Raw genomic sequence first — 21,945 nt, 5'->3', positions numbered from 1 at the left:
ATGACAGGACATGACAACAACATGAAGCACAGCATGCAGAAAACGAAAGTAAATCAGAGAATAACACAAAGTATCAAACGTATGAATTTAAAATATAACAAATGGATCCAATAGCGAGCTGGCTATGGACAGTATAAAAAAAGGACAACATTAACATTACACTAACCAAACAGCAAAAATATAGTTAACCAAATATGAACAATATAGCTAAAATGAAACAACGAAACCATACGAAGCTACCGAACTGATACGATAGCATAGGATCATGAGAAAACTACGAATATACAAAGCAACAACAACCTTAATGAAACACAGCATACAGAAAATGAACATAAAACAGATTTACATCACATAGTACCCAATGTATGAATATGAAGTATAACAAATGAATCCGATAGCACGGCAGCTATGGCCTTGAATAAAAAAGCAAAAGCACAAAACAAAAAACAAATTTGTAAGAAAGCAGATATAAAATGGCAGCATGTGAAGATATCGAAAACAATCAAAAAGGACAACCTTAATATTCGGTATGGTTAGTTTAACATTAAGAATACAGCTAAATTGAAACAATGAAAACATACAAAGCTACCGAATGGTAATATAAGAACATAATTAAAACCTACAAATATACAAAGCAACAACAACCTTAATGAAATTATATAACAAGTATAGAAAACGTATATATTCGAAGTATAACAAATGGATCTATAGAGATTAAAAGTAATTGTAGAAAACAAAAAAAAGTGTATGAAAGCAGATATGAAAAACGGTTGAAAGGAAAAACATTAACTAATAACTAATCATAATATAAAAACTGCCACGTAACGACTGAATTGAATCAAACAACAGATGCGTAAGAAATTGAAAGGACCAGCTTTGAACCTCAACGAAACCGGAAACGGAAACCAGGAAACGGAAAGAAAATGCCGACAAGGTGAATGAGGCATGAGCAAGAATATATAGGGTAAGACTCCTCCTACAAATCCAGGCTAGCCAATGGCCAGCCTTCCTACATATATATTTTTATATATATATATATATATATATATATAAATATACACACATACGTATATATTTATATATATATATACAGTATATATACACACACACACAGACATAAATATACATTTACATACACACACATACTGTATGTATATATATATATATATATATATATATATATATTTACACACACACGCTTAAATATACACACACAAACAAAAATATATACACATACCTAAATAAATACATATCCACATACATATATACATACATATATATATACACACACACAAATATATATATACACATACATAAATAAATATACATACACACATACACAAATCTAAATACACTTTTTGTAGGAGGAGTCTTATCCTATATATTCTTGCTCATGCCACATACATACATACATAAATATAATTACATACACACATACATACATATACATACACATAAACATACACACATACATAAATATACACAATATATGCACACATATACATAAATATACATGCACATAAATATACATAATAATACCTGTTATCAGTGCTGCAAGCCGATTAAGTTTGAGGTTGTGCGCTATACAAGTATCCAATTATTATACAATTTTCATTTTACATAACTATATATACACTTTCACACACATATATAAATGAGCCCCTTGCCATGTATCTTATCTCTTTAATTCTAGACCCCTTAGTTCCGGTGAAGGGTCATTTTAATGCTTCACGATACAAAGACATTTTAGACAATTAGGTGTTTCCAACGTTGTGGTAACAGTTTGGAGAAGGCCCTTTCCTGTTCCAACATGACATTTCAGGTATTGAGATTATCCGAATAATAGCAAAACCAGAGCTTGAATACGATAGAGTAGCTTTTTCATAAAAAGTCACTGATACTGAACAGAAACTGAAAAACAAGAGCAGAAGCGCGCATCTACGACTCACGTGAAAAGTAAAAATATTATGGGCTAAGTGGCTGGTTATTGCTACCGCTAGCTCGCGGTAGCAATTAGCACTCCAAAAATAACCAGAGGTAAGATCTCTGGTTAATTTTGTAAAAGTGCCAAAATGCCCTCAAAATAGAGGGCATTATAGTCTTTTTATCATAAAAAGTCACTGATACTAATACTGAATAGTGATGTTGCGAACTTAAAATTTTCCGTTCGCGAACAGCGAACACAAACGTCTGCAAATGTTTGCGAACGGGAGAACCGGACGAACCGCCATTGACTTCAATAGGCAGGCGAATTTTAAAACCCACAGGGACTCTTTCTGGCCACAATAGTGATGGAAAAGTTGTTTCAAGGGTACTAACACCTGGACTGTGGCATGCCGGAGGGGGATCCATGGCAAAACTCCCACGTAAAATTACATAGTTGATGCAGAGTCTGGTTTTAATCCATAAAGAGCATAAATCACCTAACATTCCTAAATTGTTTGGAATAACGTGCTTTAAAACATCAGGTATGATGTTGTATCGATCAGGTAGTGTAAGGGTTACGCCCGCTTCACAGTGACAGACCAAACTCCCCGTTTAACGCACCGCAAACAACCACAATCAGTCCATTTGCACAACCGCAAACTTCCCATTTGCACAAGGTTGGATACCAAGCTAGCCATGTCCCGTTCCTTGTCCTCACTGATGTCATTGAAGGTCTCTTCCTCCACCCAGCCACGTACAACACCAAGGGTCCCCGAAAGGTGACAACAAGCCCCCTGGGACGCCTGCTGTGTTTGGTCTTCCACCTCCTCAAAGCCACCTTCCTCCTCTGACTCCTCTTCTTCAGACTCCTCTCTCTGCGTTATTATAAGGTGTGTTAAGTAGTACTATTCTTATCAGTTTAATCCCTGTTACGTCCCCTATCAGGGGACGTGTATATGGCATGGATTTTAGGAACCGGGAGATGGAAAAAGATGCTTGGTCAGTCCTCCTACTTCAAATTTGGGGCACTGCGCGTGCAATCGTGGCCGGACTTTTAGCCAACGGACATTTGGCCGACGGACATTTGGCCGAAACACAAGTGGCTGTCAGATAACAGTCCGGCCATGAGATAGATAGATTTGATAGATAGATACATAGATTAGCTAGATAGATCAATAGATGCAATAGATACATTTGATAGATACGATAGATAGATAGATTTGATAGATAGATAATTTCCCAGACAGAGAATTACAAGACGTGCGGTCTGGGACCCATGGTAAGGTTCCCAGAGGCAGTTGCGGCGCCGGGGATGTGTATATGGCATGGATTTTAGGAACCGGGAGATTATTATTATTATTATCATTTATTTGTATAGCGACGCCAAATTCCGTAGCGCTGGGTACAATGATAGGGGTATACAATGACAAAGATTTGTGATACAATACAAAACATAACAAGACTAAACAAATCTAGCACAGGAGGAAGAGGGCCCTGCTCCGGAGAGCTCACAGTCTATAGGTTTAGGGTGCAGAGACATAAGGTTGGGGTAGCTTGTTACATCGGTTGTATTTGCAGCAGTGAGTCAGGCAGTTCATGTAAATGTATTAGCTTGGTTCGGATGCGGGATGGAGGAGAGATGGTAAGCCTCTCTGAATAGGTGGGTTTTCAAGGATCTTCTGAAGCTATACAAGGTTGGAGACAGTCTGATGGAGCGGGGTAGAGAGTTCCAGAGGACAGGAGCAGCACGTGCGAAGTCTTGGAGGCGGGAGTGGGATGTAGAGTTAACAGGAGTGTAGAGACGTAGGTCAGAGGTTGATGGAAAAAGATGCTTGGTCGGTCCTCCTACTTCAAATTTGGGGCACTGCACGTGCAATCTACTGTGCCACCAGATATGAGTGGTGTGTTAAGTAGTACTATTCTGATCAGTTTAATCCCTGTTACGCCCCCTATCAGGGGACGTGTATATGGCATGGATTTTAGGAACCGGGAGATGGAAAAAGATGCTTGGTCGGTCCTCCTACTTCAAATTTGGGGTACTGCGCGTGCAATCGTGGCCGGACTTTTAGCCGACGGACATTTGGCAGACAGACATTTGGCCGACGGACATTTGGCAGAAACACAAGTGGCTGTCACAAAACAGTCCGGTCACGAGATAGATAGATTTGATAGATAGATAGATACATAGATTAGATAGATAGATCAATAGATGCAATAGATACATTTGATAGATACGATAGATAGATTTGATAGATAAATAGATAGATTTGATAGATAGATAATTTCCCAGACAGAGAATTACAAGACTTGCGGTCTGAGACCCATGGTAAGGTTCCCAGAGGCAGTTGCGGCGCCAGGGGACGTGTATATGGCATGGATTTTAGGAACCGGGAGATGGAAAAAGATGCTTGGTCGGCCCTCCTACTTCAAATTTGGGGCACTGCACTTGCAATCTACTGTGCCACCAGATATGAGTGGTGTGTTAAGTAGTACTATTCTGATCAGTTTAATCCCTGTTACGTCCCCTATTAGGGGACGTGTATAAGGCATAGATTTTAGGAACCGGGAGATGGAAAAAAATGCTTGGTCGGTCCTCCTACTTCAAATTTGGGGCACTGCGCGTGCAATCGTGGCCGGACTTTTAGCCGACGGACATTTGGCAGACGGACATTTGGCCGAAACACAAGTGGCTGTCACAAAACAGTCCGGCCACGAGATAGATAGATTTGATAGATAGATACATAGATTAGATAGATAGATCAATAGATGCAATAGATACATTTGATAGATACGATAGATAGATAGATAGATAGATAGATAGATAGATAGATTTGATAGATAAATAATTTCCCAGACAGAGAATTACAAGACGTGCGGTCTGGGACCCATGGTAAGGTTGCCAGAGGCAGTGGCGGCGCTAGGGGACGTGTATATGGCATGGATTTTAGGAACCGGGAGATGGAAAAAGATGCTTGGTCGGTCCTCCTACTTCAAATTTGGGGCACTGCGCGTGCAATCTAATGTGCCACCAGATAGGAGTGATGTGTTAAGTAGTACTATTCCTATCAGTTTAATCCCTGTTACGTGCCTTTTTTTTGGTTTGGTTTTTGAAGCCACAGTGCAGCACCAGAGGCCAGAAAAATTTGGCATGTACACATGCCTGAAAAATTAAATTGATGTTTGTTTCCCAGGCAGAAAGTGCCCAAAAACATTGCGTCTTGAACCCTAGTTGGTGGTGGATAAGTCACGCAAGTCATCCGGCATTCGAAGATAAAATACAGCAGCGTGTGGACCATTTTTAGCCCAAGGCAGCTTATCTCATCAGGCCTTTTTTACTCGAATGTATCGCCCAATGTCAGTCCCTTCGGGATCCATCCCTCATTCATCTTAATAAAGGTGAGGTAATCTAGATTTTTTTGACCTAGGCAACTTCTCTTCTCAGTGACAATACCTCCTGCTGCACTGAAGGTCCTTTCTGACAGGACACTTGAAGCGGGGCAGGCCAGAAGTTCTATCTCAAATTGGGATAGCTCAGGCCACAGGTCAAGCCTGCACACCCAGTAGTCAAGGGGTTCATCGCTCCTCAGAGTGTCAAGATCTGCAGTTAAGGCGAAATAGTCTGCTACCTGTCGGTCGAGTCGTTTTCTGAGGGTGGACCCCGAAGGGCTGTGGCGATGCAAAGGACTTAAAAAGCTCTGCATGTCCTCCATCAACAACACGTCTGTAAAGCGTCCTGTCCTTGCCGGTGTGGTTGTGGGAGTCGGAGGATTACTTTCACCTCTTCCCCTGTTAGATTCCCGTTGTGCTGTGACATCACCCTTATACGCTGTGTAAAGCATACTTTTTAATTTATTTTGGAACTGCTGCATCCTTTCCGACTTGCGGTAATTCGGTAACATTTCAGGCACTTTATGCTTATACCGGGGGTCTAGTAGCGTGGACACCCAGTACAGGTCGTTCTTCATCTTTTTTTTTTTTTTTTTTTTTTTTTTTAAACAAGCTTTATTGATTGTTTTGAAAACAAATTGTGCATACAAAGTAGACACATCTTTACATAAAACTTCTGTTTGTACATATACTAATAAAGACAGAGACTATGTCACTTAAATATATAACAAACAGCATATTAACAACCTTTAAATGCATACTATAATAAACTTCTTTTTTAAGCAAGCTTGCTATGGGTTTTCATTTTTTCCAATTTACTCCTCATTCCTATGTATTTACTATGTTAAACAGACAAACAAAACAAAAAAAAAAAAAAAAAAAAAAAGGGGGAGGGTTTCAGCTGAGGGGGGAGGAGGGAAGGGGTAAGGGGAGTTGTGCGGTGTGTTTCTTATATTACATCTTTCGGGTCTTACATGTTCACAAGCCTGTGCCCCTCCAAGTAGCTAACATCATCTCGTGTGTGCCTATCTGATTAATTCTAAAGTAGTGGAATCTTTCCAATATAAGTAGCTCGTCTACTGTGTGCTCCCATTCCTCCAGAGTTGGGGTAATCCCCGATTTCCACTTCCTGGGTATCAACTTTTTAGCTCCTGTTAGCATTATTAACATCAACGCTCTAATATGTGGTGTTTTGACTACAGGTAGATGGAAAAGAAGGGTCGCCTCTGGGGTGTTTGGTATAATAATGTGCAGCTTGTTTGACATGTGGTCAATCACTTCCTGCCAAAAGTCCTTTATTTTTGGGCACTCCCACCATATGTGCAGGAGCGAACCATGTTCGCCACAGTCCCTCCAGCACATAGGGCTAGCTGATTGGAAGCATTTGTGTAGTCTTGTTGGGGTCAAGTACCATCTACTAGTGAGTTTCAGGTGAATTTCCTGTACATTAGCAGCTATAGAAGATCTCTTAGCCAGTGCAAAGGATTTAAGCCATGCGTCTTCGTCTATGTCCCTACCAAGGTCCCTGCTCCAGGCCTTTGTGTAAGAGGGGAGAGCAGATCCTGGGGGCGTTAGTAAGAGTCTATAAATCAGTGAGATTAATCTTCTAGTTGGTTTACTTGTCGTGCATAAAGTCTCATATGTGGTTAAAGCTCTCATAAAATGTTCTTTGTTTTCGTGGTGAGTAAGGTAATGCTGTAGCTGATTATATCTCAACCAGGAGAGAAAAATTGTACCGTGTTTCTCTACTAAGTCTTGCTGGGGTAGTAATTTACCATCTACAATTGCAAAATGCAGAGAGCCTTCGCGAAGGCTGTATGGTTTACTCAACTGGTTCTTCATCTTTTTTATACGAGGGTCCCTCAACAGGCACGACAGCATGAAAGACCCCATTTGCACAAGGTTGGATGCCGAGCTACTCATGTCCCGTTCCTCGTCCTCAGTGATCTCACTGAAGGTATCTTCTTCCCCCCAGCCACGTACAACACTACGGGTACCAGATAGGTGACAACGAGCACCCTGGGATGCCTGTTGTGGTTGGTCTTCCTCCTCCTCCTCCTCCTCAAAGCCACATTCCTCCTCTGACTCCTCTTCCTCACAATCCTCTTCCAGCGTTGCCGCTGGTCCAGCAAGCGATGCTGATAAGGCTGTTTCTGGTGGTGATGGTGACCACAACTCTTCCTCTTCACTCTCATCTACGGCCTGATCCAGCACTCTTCACAGGGCATGCTCCAGGAAGAAAACAAATGGTATGATGTCGCTGATGGTGCCTTCGGTGCGACTGACTAGGTTTGTCACCTCCTCAAAAGGACGCATGAGGCTACAGGCATTGCGCATGAGCGTCCAGTAACGTGGCAAAAAAATCCCCAGCTCCGCAGAGGCTGTCCTAGCACCACGGTCATACAAATACTCGTTAACGGCTTTTTCTTGTTGGAGCAGGCGGTCGAACATTAGGAGTGTTGAATTCCAACGTGTCGGGCTGTCGTAAATCAAGCGCCTCACTGGCATGTTGTTTCGCCGCTGGATATCTGAAAAGTGCGCCATGGCCGTGTAGGAACGCCTCAAATGGCCACACACCTTCCTGGCCTGCTTCAGGACGTCCTGTAAGCCTGGGTACTTATGCACAAAGCGTTGTACTATCAGATTACACACATGTGCCATGCACGGCACATGTGTCAACTTGCCCAATTTCAATGCCGCCACCAAATTACTTCCATTGTCAGAAACCACTTTGCCGATCTCCAGTTGGTGCAGAGTCAGCCACTGATCCACCTGTGTGTTCAGGGCAGACAGGAGTGCTGGTCCGGTGTGACTCTCTGCTTTCAGGCAAGTCAACCCCAAGACGGCGTGATACTGCCGTATCCGGGATATCGAATAGTACCTGGGGAGCTGGTGAGGGGTGTCGATGTGGAGCAAGACGCAGCAGCAAAAGAGGACTCAGCCGAGGAGGTTATGGAAGAGGATGGAGTAGGAGGAGTAGAGGAGGTGGCAGCAGGCCTACCTGCAAGTCGTGGCGGTGTCACCAACTCCTCTGCAGAGCCACGCATTCCATGCTTGGCAGCCGTCAGCAGGTTTACCCAATGCGCAGTGTAGGTGATATACCTGCCCTGACCATGCTTTGCAGACCAGCTATCAGTGGTCAGATGGACCCTTGCCCCAACACTGTGTGCTAGACATGCCATTACTTCCTTTTGCACAATCGAGTACAGGTTGGGGATTGCCTATTGTGCAAAGAAATTTCGGCCGGGTACCTTCCACTGCGGTGTCCCAATAGCTACAAATTTTTTGAATGCCTCAGACTCCACCAGCTTGTATGGTAAAAGCTGGCGGGCTAAGAGTTCAGACAAGCCAGCTGTCAGACGCCGGGCAAGGGGGTGACTTTGTGACATTGGCTTCTTACGCTCAAACATGTCCTTGACAGACACCTGACTGTGGGCAGATGAGCAGGAACTGCTCCGGAAGAGAGACGGAGTGGCGGATGTTTGAGAGGGGGCAAGAAGGACAGCAGTGGTTGACGTGGCTGAAGATGCTGGACCAGGAGGAGGATGGCGGCTTTGAGTTTGTGTGCTGCTTCTACTCATGTGTTGATCCCATAGGCGTTTGTGATGTGCGATCATGTGCCTTCGCAAAGCAGTTGTACCTAGGTGGGTGTTGGACTTCCCACGACTCAGTTTCTTTTGGCACAGGTTGCAAATGGCATCGCTGTTGTCAGAGGCAGACACACACAAAAAATGCCACATTGCTGAGCTCTGCGATGACGGCATTCTGGTGGTTCCCCCTGCTTCCAACTTGTCTCCTCCTCCTCCTCTCTGTCTCCCCATCTGAACATTCCCCCTGTTCTTCTTCTCTTCTAGCGGGCACCCACGTGACATCCACGGACGTATCTTCATCATCAACCGCTTCACTTGTATCTGACAAATCAACAAAGGAAGCAGCAGCGGGTACAACATCATCATCATCACACTGTACGTCCATGTCTGTAATGCTGCCTGACTGAGACATATCACTGTTATCTACATCCTCTGTCAATGATGGTTGCCCATCACTCATTTCTTCCAACTGATATGTAAATAACTCCTCTGACAGATCAAGTGAAGCGGCTGTGGTGCTAGTGTTGGTGGTGGCGAGTGGTAACTTGAGAGGTGCCCGAAGATAAGCTGGAGGAGGATGGTGCATCAAGGTTCGGAGCAGAAGCTATAGAAGAGTGGGTGTCCTGTGTTAAAAAGTCAACTATGTCCTCAGAACTTTTCGAGTTCATGGGACGTGGCCTCTGAACACTGGGCATTATTCTAGGGCCAAAGGGAATCACAGCACCACGACGACACCTGCGGGGTGGCCTGCCTCTGCCTGTCATTTTTTTTTAAATGTACACTTACACTACTATTAAACAAGATATGAGTGGTGGCACTGGGCAAGTGGGCACAGTATACGCTGTGAGCCTGACACAAAAAAGCAGACTGATGTTTCACAGTCCAAAAAGTTTTTATTTTTTTAAATGTACACTTACACTACTATAAAACAAGATATGAGTGGTGGCACTGGGCAAGTGGGCCCAGTATAAGCTGTGAGCCTGACACAAAAAAGCAGACTGATGTTTCACAGTCCAAAAAGTTTTTTTTTTTTTTAAATGTACACTTACACTACTATTAAACAAGATATGAGTGGTGGCACTGGGCAAGTGGGCACAGTATACGCTGTGAGCCTGACACAAAAAAGCAGACTGATGTTTCACAGTCCAAAAAGTTTTTATTTTTTTAAATGTACACTTACACTACTATTAAACAAGATATGAGTAGTGGCACTGGGCAAGTGGGCCCAGTATATGCTGTGAGCCTGACACAAAAAAGCAGACTGATGTTTCACAGTCCAAAAAGTTTTTATTTTTTTAAATGTACACTTACACTACTATTAAACAAGATATGAGTGGTGGCACTGGGCAAGTGTGGGCCCAGTATAAGCTATGAGCCTGACACAAAAAAGCAGACTGATGTTTCACAGTCGAAAATTTAGTTTTTTGTTTTTAAATGTACACTTACACTACTATTAAACAAGATATGAGTGGTGGCACTGGGCAAGTGGGCACAGTATACGCTGTGAGCCTGACACAAAAAAAGCAGACTGATGTTTCACAGTCCAAAAAGTTTTTATTTTTTTAAATGTACACTTACACTACTATTAAACAAGATATGAGTGGTGGCACTGGGCAAGTGGGCACAGTATACGCTGTGAGCCTGACACAAAAAAGCAGATTGATGTTTCACAGTCCAAAAAGTGTTTCTTTTTTAAAATGTACACTTACACTACTATTAAACAAGATATGAGTGGTGGCACTGGGCAAGTGGGCACAGTATACGCTGTGAGCTTGGCACACACACTGGCAGGCAGGCAACTGCAATTAGATTACACTAGCAGACTGATGTTTCACAGTAAAAAAAATTTTTTTTTTAAATTTACACTACTGTTACACCAGATATGAGTGGTGGCACTGGGCAAGTGGGCCTGGCACATATGCTGGCAGGCAGGCAACTGCAATTAGATTACACTAGCAGACTGATGTTTCACAGTCAAAAAAGTTTTTTTTAAAAATTTACACTACTGTTACACCAGATATGAGTGGTGGCACTGGGCAAGTGGGCCTGGCACACACACTGGCAGGCAGGCAGGCAACTGCAATTAGATTACACAAGCAGACTGATGTTTCACAGTCAATTTTTTTTTTTTTAATTTACACTACTGTTACACCAGATATGAGTGGTGGAACTGGGCAAGTGGGCACAGTATACGATGTGAGCCTGGCACACACGCTGGCAGGCAGGCAACTGCAATTAGATTACACTAGCAGACTGATGTTTCACAGTCAATTTTTTTTTTTTTTAATTTACACTACTGTTACACCAGATATGAGTGGTGGAACTGGGCAAGTGGGCACAGTATACGCTGTGAGCCTGGCACACACGCTGGCAGGCAGGCAGGCAACTGCAATTAGATTACACTAGCAGACTGATGTTTCACAGTCGAAAAAGTTTTTTTTTTTAAATTTACACTACTGTTACACCAGATATGAGTGGTGGCACTGGGCAAGTGGGCCTGGCACACACGCTGGCAGGCAGGCAATTGCAATTAGATTACACAAGCAGACTGATGTTTCACAGTCAAAAAAGTTTTTTTTTTTTTTAATTTACACTACTGTTACACCAGATATGAGTGGTGGCACTGGGCAAGTGGGCACAGTATACGCTGTGAGCCTGGCACACACGCTGGCAGGCAGGCAACTGCAATTAGATTACACTAGCAGACTGATGTTTCACAGTCAAAAAAGTTTTTTTTTTTTAAATTTACACTACTGTTACACCAGATATGAGTGGTGGCACTGGGCAAGTGGGCCTGGCACACACGCTGGCAGGCAACTGCAATTAGATTACACTAGCAGACTGATGTTTCACAGTCAAAAAAGTTTTTTTTTTTTTAAATTTACACTACCGTTACACCAGATATGAGTGGTGGCACTGGGCAAGTGGGCCTGGCACACACTCTGGCAGGCAGGCAACTGCAATTAGATTACACAAGCAGACTGATGTTTCACAGTCAAAAAGGTTTTTTTTTTTTTTTTAATTTACACTACTGTTACACCAGATATGAGTGGTGGCACTGGGCAAGTGGGCCTGGCACACACGCTGGCAGGCAGGCAGGCAACTGCAATTAGATTACACTAGCAGACTGATGTTTCACAGTCAAAAAAGTTTTTTTTTTTTAAATTTACACTACTGTTAAACCAGATATGAGTGGTGGCACTGGGCAAGTGGCTTTGCAGGCAGGCAACTGCAATTAGATTACACAGGGAAAAAAAATGATGTTCTAGCCCTAAAAAGGGCTTTTTGGGGTGCTGTCCTTACAGCAGAGATCAGATGAGTCCTTCAGGACTGTAGTGGACACTGAATACACTAGCCTAGCTATCAATTTCCCTATTAAATCACCAGCAGCTACACTGTCCCTCCTCTCACTAACAATGCAGCTTCCGAATGAATCTAAAATGGCTGCTGTCCAGTAGCTGGGAGGGTCTGGGAGGGAGGGTCTGCTGCTGATTGGCTGGAATGTGTCTGCAGACTGTGAGATACAGGGTCAAAGTTTACTCAATGATGATGAATAGGGGGCGGATCAAACATCGCATATGTTCGCCCGCTGCGGCGAACGCTAACATGCTATGTTTGCCGGGAACTATTCGCCGGCGAACTATTCGCGACATCACTAATACTGAACAGAAACTGAAAAAGAACAGAAACGCATCTACGACTCACGTGAAAAGTTAAAATATTATGGGCTTGTAAAGTGGAGTGGCAAATTTGCCCTTTTGCTGGAGCGCGATAATTAACCAGCCATTACAAGTGGCTGGTTATTGCTACCGCAAGCTCGCGGTAGCAATTAACGTTTTCGAAAATTAACCAGAGGTCAGATCTCTGGTTAATTTTCTAAAAGTGCCAAGATGCCCTCAAAATACTACATTTTTTTAAAAAATAAAAAGACTTTAATGCCCTCACATTATAGTCTTTTTATTTTAAAAAATGTAGCATTTAAAAAAAAAAAAAAAAATAACTGCACTAAGCAGTTTTGGGGCTTTAACATTGGTGGGAGTGGGTTGTTAGAAAAAAAAAGTGCCTTTACATTGACCTCTTACCCACACCACACCCATTGCCCCACTCCCATTTGCATATGTTTTGCTATTGTTAAACACCATATCATGCAGTTATTTCTTTAATATTATGGGAACTGTGTATGATTATATACATATATATATTTATGTGTTAATATGTGTAACGGCATCAGAACAAGGCTCCCAAAGGAGACTATGGAAGGGCGCTCTCGTGAGCGCAATGCTTCCTAGCAATTATTGTGAGCTGGTATTACAAAGTGGAGCGATATTTAAACTCTCCACTTGTAATCAAGCCCTTATTAAGTAAAAGCCCCTAAGCTAGGCAGACACTCACAAGATAAAATGCAAAACAAGTAACGATAATGTGCAGCCAGGAGTGAACTCCTGTGTACCGTCTATAGTCTCATGCGGATGCCAACACAGGACCTTGCTCAAGGAGTTCGCTCCTGGCTGCACATAATACACGTTCGTTTTGCCTTTTGAGCGTCTGCCTAACTTAGTGGCTTTTACTTAATAAATATTTTAACCTTTCACGTGAGTTGTAGGTGCACTTATGCTCTTCTTTTCCCATTAAAACTTTCCGGATTCAGATAGAGCATACGATTACAAAAAACACACACAAAAAATAAATACATTTAATTTTACTTTTATTTATCTTTGTTGAAAACTAGCTCCTTTGCTGTGGAGTGCGCATGTGACTTCAGTACTACATTGATAACATTGTTACAAGCCATTTAGTGCTCAAGACATGCATGTTCCTGACCCTACCTCAGTATGCTCTCATGGACAGGAGCAAAGTTTCAAAGGATACTAAGAGAAAGAGGTAGATTTGATAATGGAAATAAGTTACTTTTTTTTTTTAAACTTTAAGTTCTATTTGACTTCCAAGTCCCTTTAAAGTAACATTGTAGAGTAAAACATAATTGCTCTAATTCTTTAGACCATGTCACTTTTGTTGAGGACCTCTATATGGATTGAAAAGGGGTTAAACACATAGATAAAGTCCCACTTGGGAACCACAGAGAATTGCTGGTCCCGAGCAAGAGACAGCTGTTGAGCCAATCAGCAGTGGTAGTTGCACTATCTTGCTACAACTGAGTTCAGCTTGGGAGTCACAAAGCTTCTTGCTATCGAGAGGGTCCTTACCTATATGTTTAATCCCTTTGCGAGGATTAAACACAGAGTCCCACTGTAAGTAGTGCAAAACTGGTATGCTCTAACTTTCACAACATTCAGCAGCTTGGTATCCAGGCCTAGCATTGTCCACCTCTTCAAGCTCCTTGCACTGATTATACAAACAGTGCTTGAGAAACATCTGATGACAATATTAAACACTACAGGCAGTTAAATCAAACAGCATGGTGTAGTCTAGAAGTGGCGTATGAGCAAAACTCGTTTGAGTCCACCTTGGCCAATAGTGCTATAGGTTTGCTATCCCGATAATAGTCACATTCATTTCTCTGACCCCTGTACCTTTGGTCCTGTTTTTTCCATAAAACCTTCCTTGAGAAATTTTCTTGTCAGTTTTGGCACCAACTATAAATAGAAATAGATTGTGTGTTAGTACAGTATTATCTATTACACTTTTGGTGTTTTTAAAGGGACTCAACATTTTTATTTCATGATTCAGACAGAGCATGCAATTTTAAACAACTTTCCAGTTTAATTCTATTATCTAATATTCTTCATTATTTTGGCATCCTTTGTTAAAAAGAATACCTAGGTAGGCTCAGGAGGAGCCATGCATTACTAGGATCTAGCTGCTGATTGGTGGCTGCACACATTTGTCTCCTGTTATTGGTTCACTCAATGTGTTTAGCTAGCTCCCAGTAGTGCATTGCTGTTCCTTCAACAAAGGATACTGTAGATGTTCACAAGCAGTTAGGAGTCATTCAATTAACTTGGTAATTAAATTATTTATTGTGATGACTGCTATTAAACCTCTGACATTGCTCCTAGAATTTTCACTACTACTACTCGACTTACATCCTGTTTTCTATATGTGCAGCATTTGATAGCACATTTGATAACAGAAGTAAATTAGAACACACACATATTCTACATCTATCCCCTTTAAATAAAAAAATAAATTAATAAAAAATAAAATAAAATATAACCTAAAACAAGAAAGCATTGCAGCATAACAATAAACAGAAACATTATGTACATAATACACCCTAACACAAAATGCTGTAAGATATCAGTGTGTGAGAAAGTCTTTGAAATTTGGATTAGGTTTGCGCACTCTTCCCAACTGAGTAACAACCAGTGGAACTTGTGAGTCTGAAACCTCAATTGGTCACGCCCAGAAATCTGTGTATGGCCTTAGTTTTGTCTGGGTCAGACTTGACGCCCCTACATATGGCACCTCGGTGACCGTGAAGCAACATTTAGTCGGGTTAAGACAGTCTAGTACGCATTTAAGCCAATGGTCATGTTCCTCAACAGAAATTTCCAAATCAGGCCGTCATCCACAACTATTTCACATGGCTGTCCAGCAATGAGCTGTTCCATGCATTTCTGAAAAACTTCACTTCCAGTTGAAATCGCATATGGCATCCGTAAGAACCTGTACCGTCCAATAGAGGTCATGAAAGTAGTGAGATTTTATAATTCCTCATCCAGAGGGATTTGCCAAAATCCCCATTTTGCATTTAAAATTCTAAAGACCTTTGCCCAATTGCCCCCCATGCTGCCCTAAATCATGTTAAAAATGGCTGCTGCCTTTTTTTTTATTGTAATTTTAATAGTGGCCAGCAGGGGGAGCAGCTGTACACACATAAGGAGCAGTGGAGCAGCCTTTCTCTCTATGTCACTGAAACTGAAAGGCCATGTGCTGAGGAGGAAGGGCTTAGTGCAGGCTTTCCCTAGTCAAACAGAGAGCAGCCTCAATGAATGGAGGGAAAAGGCATCAGTGTGAGCTGCTAGATCATGTGTGGCCACCTCTGCTAAACAGTAAGTACATAAATGTGCTGTCAGCAAGTGTGTGGGGTTTCTTCAGGGGCCGGGCTGCAGTAAGATCCTCATGTATAATACAGCAAATACTGTGGCTGTGCAGTAAGATCCTCATGTATAATACAGCAAATACTGTGCAGCTTTAATTTTAGCTAAAGCATTGGGATAATACATTTCAGTTTTTGCTGTATCCTACATGGGGACATAATAAAACAGTGTTTTACCATTCACAGCAGCAGTATTTGTCACCTATGCATTGCTTTACTGTGTGATGTTTGTGTAACTGTAGGTAACAGTCCCTTTCTAGGCTGCACTTTTACATACAATTTTGCAATGGGAGTGTATGTGTACCCCAGGGCAAGTGAGCAGTATTTGTCCCCTATGAATTGTTTTACTGTCTGATGTGTGTTTAACTGTAGGTAACAGTCCCTTGCTAGGCTGCACATTTATATACAATTCTGCAATGGGAGTTATGTGTACCCCAGGTCTATGGAGCAGGGCTGCATGGAAATATGGAAGCATATATTATCTTTTAAAAGCATTCTGTGTTAGTGTTAATTCAGATAAACTGTGTCTGTGCTGTGTTATTAATTTCATGGTTTCTAGGAGGAATTAGCTAAAAACAGGCTTTCTGAAGCATTTTTATTAAAGGGACATGAAAACCATCATTTTACTTTCATGGTTCAGATAGAGCACACAATTTTAATCAACTTCCCAATTTACTTTTATTATCTAATTTGCTTAGTTCTCTTGGTATCCTTTGCTGAAAAAGATAGCTAGGTAAGCGTAGGATCTGGGAGCTAGCTGCTTATTGGTGGCTGCACATATATATCTATTGTAATTGGCTTAACAATGTGTTCAGCTAGCTCCTGGTAGTACATTGCTGCTCCTTCAATAACGGATACCAAGAAAATGAAGCAACATTGATAATAAAAGTACATTGGAAAGATGTTAAAACTGTATGCTTTATCTGAATCTTAAAAGAAAAAATTGGGTTTCATGTCCCTTTAAGTTATTAAACATGTGCATACATTCTGGAGCTTTTAATTGCATTTGCATTCTTGCAGTATTAATCTGTAACTTTAAAGGACATGAAACCCAATGTTTTTTTGCATAATTTAGATAGAGCATACGGTTTTAAAAAAACATTCCAGTTGACTTACAGTGTTTTATCAAATTTGCTTCATTTCTTGGTATCTTTTCTTGAAGGGGCAGCATTGCTCTACTGGGAGCTAGATAAACACATTAGGTGAGACAATGACAAGAAGCATATATGCAGCCACCAATCAGCCGCTATCTCGCAGTAGTGCATTGCTGCTCCTGAACAGCTCATGAGAGCTGAATTGCAGTTGAACTCTTGGTAGGGCCCCCTACCCATTTGTCTCTTAAAAATTAATATGTTTATAGGGCTGCAGAATATGTTGACGCTCTACAAATAACTCATAATAATAATAAAGAATACCAAGAAAACAAAGCAAATTTCACAATATAAGTAAATTGCAAAGCTGTTTAAAATTGTAAACTCTCTCTGAATTGTGAAAGAAAAAAAATTGGGTTTCATGTCCCTTTCAGTATATTAAGATTAAACTAAAGGACTCTTGTTTACTATATGTAAAATAAATAATATATATATTAGTAATTTAAATAGGAAAGCAACATGGTTTGAGGTGTACATGAGGGCTACACACACTCCATCCAGCATGAAAAATAATAGGTAATGTGTGATCGCTCTAACTGTAGATTATTTAGTTTAGAAGAAATTTTAGATTTATTTTTTTTAGCTGTTAATCCGGTGTGTACAGACCTTCAATTCTACCAGCCTACATGGTCACCATATTTTTAAAGAGGCAATGAATGTGCTAAAAAAACATTTTAAAAAAATCAGTAGTTTAAAAAAAAAACTGCTCAAAAGCTTTTCTTTAACCCCTGGAAAAAATCCCCTGGCTGGCACATTCCACCAGCCCACATTTTTAAGGAATGTAAACACTTTGAGAATACATTTTAAATAAAGTCTAGTAAAACACCTTTACAATAAACTTTCATTATTTTGCACCATTTTCTGCAATTAGAGTTTGAAAACAGATCTAATCCCAGTTGGCTTCAGTAAAGGTTATTCCTGGTGGGTCCTGCTGGCTATGGGTCCTGCTGTGGCCTGTGGTCGGTCCTGCTGGCTATGGGTCCTGCTGTGGCCTGTGGTGGGTCCTGCTGGCTGTGGGTCCTGCTGGTTGTGGCCTGCTGTGGGTCCTGTGGCTGTGAGCTGATTCGTTGGTGCAATGAGCCACTTGACTGGATTTGTCCCCCAGGCCTAAGGCTGCCAGCCCTCCCCTGATGGCATATCAGCTATCACTTGCTCTACAGTCTTTAATGGGTGATAAGGCCTCAGGAGAGCCTTATTAAGATGCACAGGGTCAATGCCATGGCAGCTGCAATTAAGGATGGTACGGTATGGTACTCACCATACCGTACCATCCTTCTTAATTGCAGCTGCCATGGCAGACACTCCTCCTCCACTGGTAGAATGATGCCCAATCTGGTCATACTTTCCAGCTCGAGTCACTTTGTCTTTCATGGCCAGTGGGATTCTCCTGGGGTTACACACTGTAGGATGCACCCATTCATCCAGGCGCATATGATATGTGACTAGAAGCTTACCAACAGTGCCAGTGCGGAACAGGTCCTCATAATCAGTTATCTCAGGAGCTTGTGATTGTACAGCATGTGCCTCTGAACTGATTTGGATGAGATTTAACGTCATACTGTCTGGTAAACCTAACAAGGCTTTTAACATTCCTATCTACTATGTGGAATAACAACTTTCTCCCTGAAAGATCAGTGTAGCAGCAACCAGTGTCTGAATTGTTTGACCACCATAAGCTATCAGATTTACTTTATTTGATTAGTCTATTTGGGCATTGGGGTTGTGTCTAATTTTCAGCTTGACCTGCTTGTTACAGGTTGTTGAAAAGGTGGCGATAATTTTTCCTCTATTTGTAATTAGGTCCACACTTTCATAATGGAAATATTTTTGATGATCCTCATTTTACACTTAATTTATTCTGTGCTTGTTTTATCTTTTAATTCCATTAGATGGCACCCATCCACCCAGGCTTGGATCTACAGCATTTTGCAAAATGATTCCACTTGTTGCAAGAGTTACATTCGGCTAGATTACGAGTTTTGCAGTAAGAGCGGTGCGGTGCTAACTTGCACGTTATTCTCACCGCTCACTTACCTGCAGCGCTGGTATTACAGGTTTTTATCAACCCGGCGTTAGCAGACAAGAAGTGAGCGTAGAGCAAAATTGAGCTCCACACTGCACTCCAATACCAGCGCTGCTTAAGTCAGCGGTGAGCTGGTTGTATGTGCTCATGCACGATTTCCCTATAGACATCAATGGGGAGAGCTGGCTGAGAAAAAAATCTAACACCTGCAAAAAAGCAGCCCCATTGATTCCTATGGGGAAATAAAAGTTATGTTTACACCTAACACCCTAACATGAACCCCGAGTCTAAACACCCCTAATCGTACACTTATTAACCCCTAATCTGCCGCCCCCGACATCGTCACCACCTACATTATATTTATTAACCCCTAATCTACCGCTCCGGACATCACTGCTACATATTAACCCCTAAACCGCTGCACTCCCGCCTCGCAAATATTAGTTAAATATTATTAACCCCTAATTTGCAGTCCCTAACATCGCCGCCACCTACCTACATTTATTACCCCTAATCTGCCGCCCCCAATGTCGCTGCCACTATATTAAATTTATTAACCCCTAAACCTAAGTCTAACCCTAACCCCCCCTAACTTAAATATAATTTAAATAAATCTAAATGAAACCTACAATTATTACCTAAATCATTCCTATTTAAAAATAAATACTTACCTGTAAAATAAACCCTAAGCTAGCTACAATACAAAAAAATAGTTACATTGTAGCTAGCTTAGGGTTTATTTTAATTTTACAGGCAAGTTTGTATTTTTTTTAACTAGGTAGAATAGTTAAAATAAATACACATTTACCTGTAAAATAAAACCTAACCTAAGTTACACTAACTCCTAACACTACACTACAATTAAATACATTACCTAAATTAAATACAATTAAATAAATTAAATAAAATTAGCTAAATTACAAAAACAAACAAACAATAAATTAAATAAAATAAAAAACAAATTATCAGATATTTAAACTAATTACACCTAATCTAATAGCCCTATCAAAATAAAAAAAGCCCACCCAAAATAAAAAAAAAACCCTAGCCTAAACTAAACTACCAATATCCCTTAAAAGGGCCTTTTGCGGGGCATTGCCCCAAAGAAATCAGCTCTTTTAGCTGAAAAAGAAAATACAAACAACCCCCCCCCAACAGTAAAACCCACCACCCACACAACCAACCCCCCAAATAAAACCCTAACTAAAAAAAACCTAAGCTCCCCATTGCCCTGAAAAGGGCATTTGGATGGGCATTGCCCTGAAAAGGGCATTTAGCTCTATTGCTGTTCAAAGCCCTAAACCTAAAAATAAAACCCACCCAATACACCCTTAAAAAATCCTAACACTTACCCGGGAGAAGTCTTCATCCAAGCGGCAAGATGTCCTCAACGAAGCCGGCAGAAGTGGTCCTCCAGACGGGCAGAAGTGGTCCTCCAGACGGGCAGAAGTCTTCATCCAGACGGCATCTTCTATCTTCATCCTTCCGACGCGGAGCGGCTCCATCTTCAAGACATCCGGTGCGGAGCATCCTCTTCAATCGACGTCTTCTTGCTGAATGAAGGTACCTTTAAGTGATGTCATCCAAGATGGCGTCCCTTAGATTCCAGCAAAGTCAGTAGGGAGAACAGCACCACTGTCAGTGCACCACTGTCTTCTGCTCGGCTGCTAATCTCTCCTCAATCCTTTTGTCAAGACTCTCCATCTCCTCCGAGGTAAACATGGCAGTAAGATCTGCTCTTTGCTTTTTTGTGATGTCGGCTTGTATGTCAATTTCCTGGAGCAGGGCTTCTAACGTACACACCATAAGGTCAAGTGAACATTTGTTCAAGATGGCCTCGAACTTGTCACAATAGGCTTGGTTCTCTTTGAGCAGTGTCGGGCAAGTGCTCATTCTAAGGCCCCTGGGAATCCTTCTTACCCTGTAATACTCCGATAGGGTAGTGGCATGGAGATCCCACTTCATCAATTTCACCTTAAGCACTTCATATTCCTTCTCTACAGTGAGTGAAAGTGCCGTCCTTAGAAAATCCCTGGAGCCCCTTGTCAGCGCTGTTATTCGGGCTGCATCAATCTCACTGTAAGCGAATGACTTGCTGCTTTCGGTACCAGTGACTTTCTCCACTTGCATTTTATCCTAATTACAGTGTGCTCGTTCCCAGCAGTAACAATAACAGCAAAGTCAGTAGGGAGAACAGCACCACTGTCAGTGCACGGTGAGTGGGGATATACTGCAGAATCCAAGTGAAGCACATCAATACATGAAAATACCGGCACAGTGGATAAAAAATATATATCTTTATTGAAGATCTTTGTAAAATAAGCAACGTTTCGGGGTTAACCCCTTAATCATGCTATCTGATACATACAATGTTTGGTGTCTTTTTAAACCATCTCATATTCGCGCCAATTCTGTGTTGCACTATGTGCTTAGCGCCACCTAGTGACATAATCATTATATTACATTTAACTATCTTTATTTCAAAAAAGTATGTTTCAAATTTTATAAACAAAGTTTCACCTTTACCAGCAAGCTACAAAACAATTACAATTACATATTTTCTCATCCTGGGGCTACAATCAGAAATGCCTAATTATAGAATATTGTATAATTTGACAATGTAACTTATGGCCTAACTGTTTGATAGTAATAATGCATTTATAGAGGACATAGTCCTTATCCATGGTGTGAGTCCTTATATATAACCTATTATACAGAAAGCCTTGTTTAAATAGAGATTATTATTTTTTTTTAAACTATAGAAAATTTCTCCATACAACTTCTTCTATAAAAAACAAGAGAGATCAA

At 41.3% G+C, this 21,945-nt stretch overlaps 1 protein-coding gene across 1 annotated transcript in view; it reads right to left on the bottom strand.

The window, feature by feature from the left end:
• ADAP1 (ArfGAP with dual PH domains 1) overlaps nt 1–21,945 on the bottom strand; it is a 1,315,539-nt gene that overhangs the window by 133,175 nt on the left and 1,160,419 nt on the right. The window contains exon 8 of the mRNA XM_053695288.1: nt 14,435–14,497. Within this exon, the coding sequence (XP_053551263.1) occupies nt 14,435–14,497 (63 nt within the window). The remainder of the gene's footprint in view (nt 1–14,434; nt 14,498–21,945) is intronic.

Source organism: Bombina bombina, chromosome 11, assembly GCF_027579735.1.
Source record: "Bombina bombina isolate aBomBom1 chromosome 11, aBomBom1.pri, whole genome shotgun sequence".
Classification (NCBI taxonomy): domain Eukaryota; kingdom Metazoa; phylum Chordata; class Amphibia; order Anura; family Bombinatoridae; genus Bombina; species Bombina bombina.
Note: the sequence above shows the minus strand (reverse complement) of the source record. Positions and strands in the feature narration are given on the sequence as shown.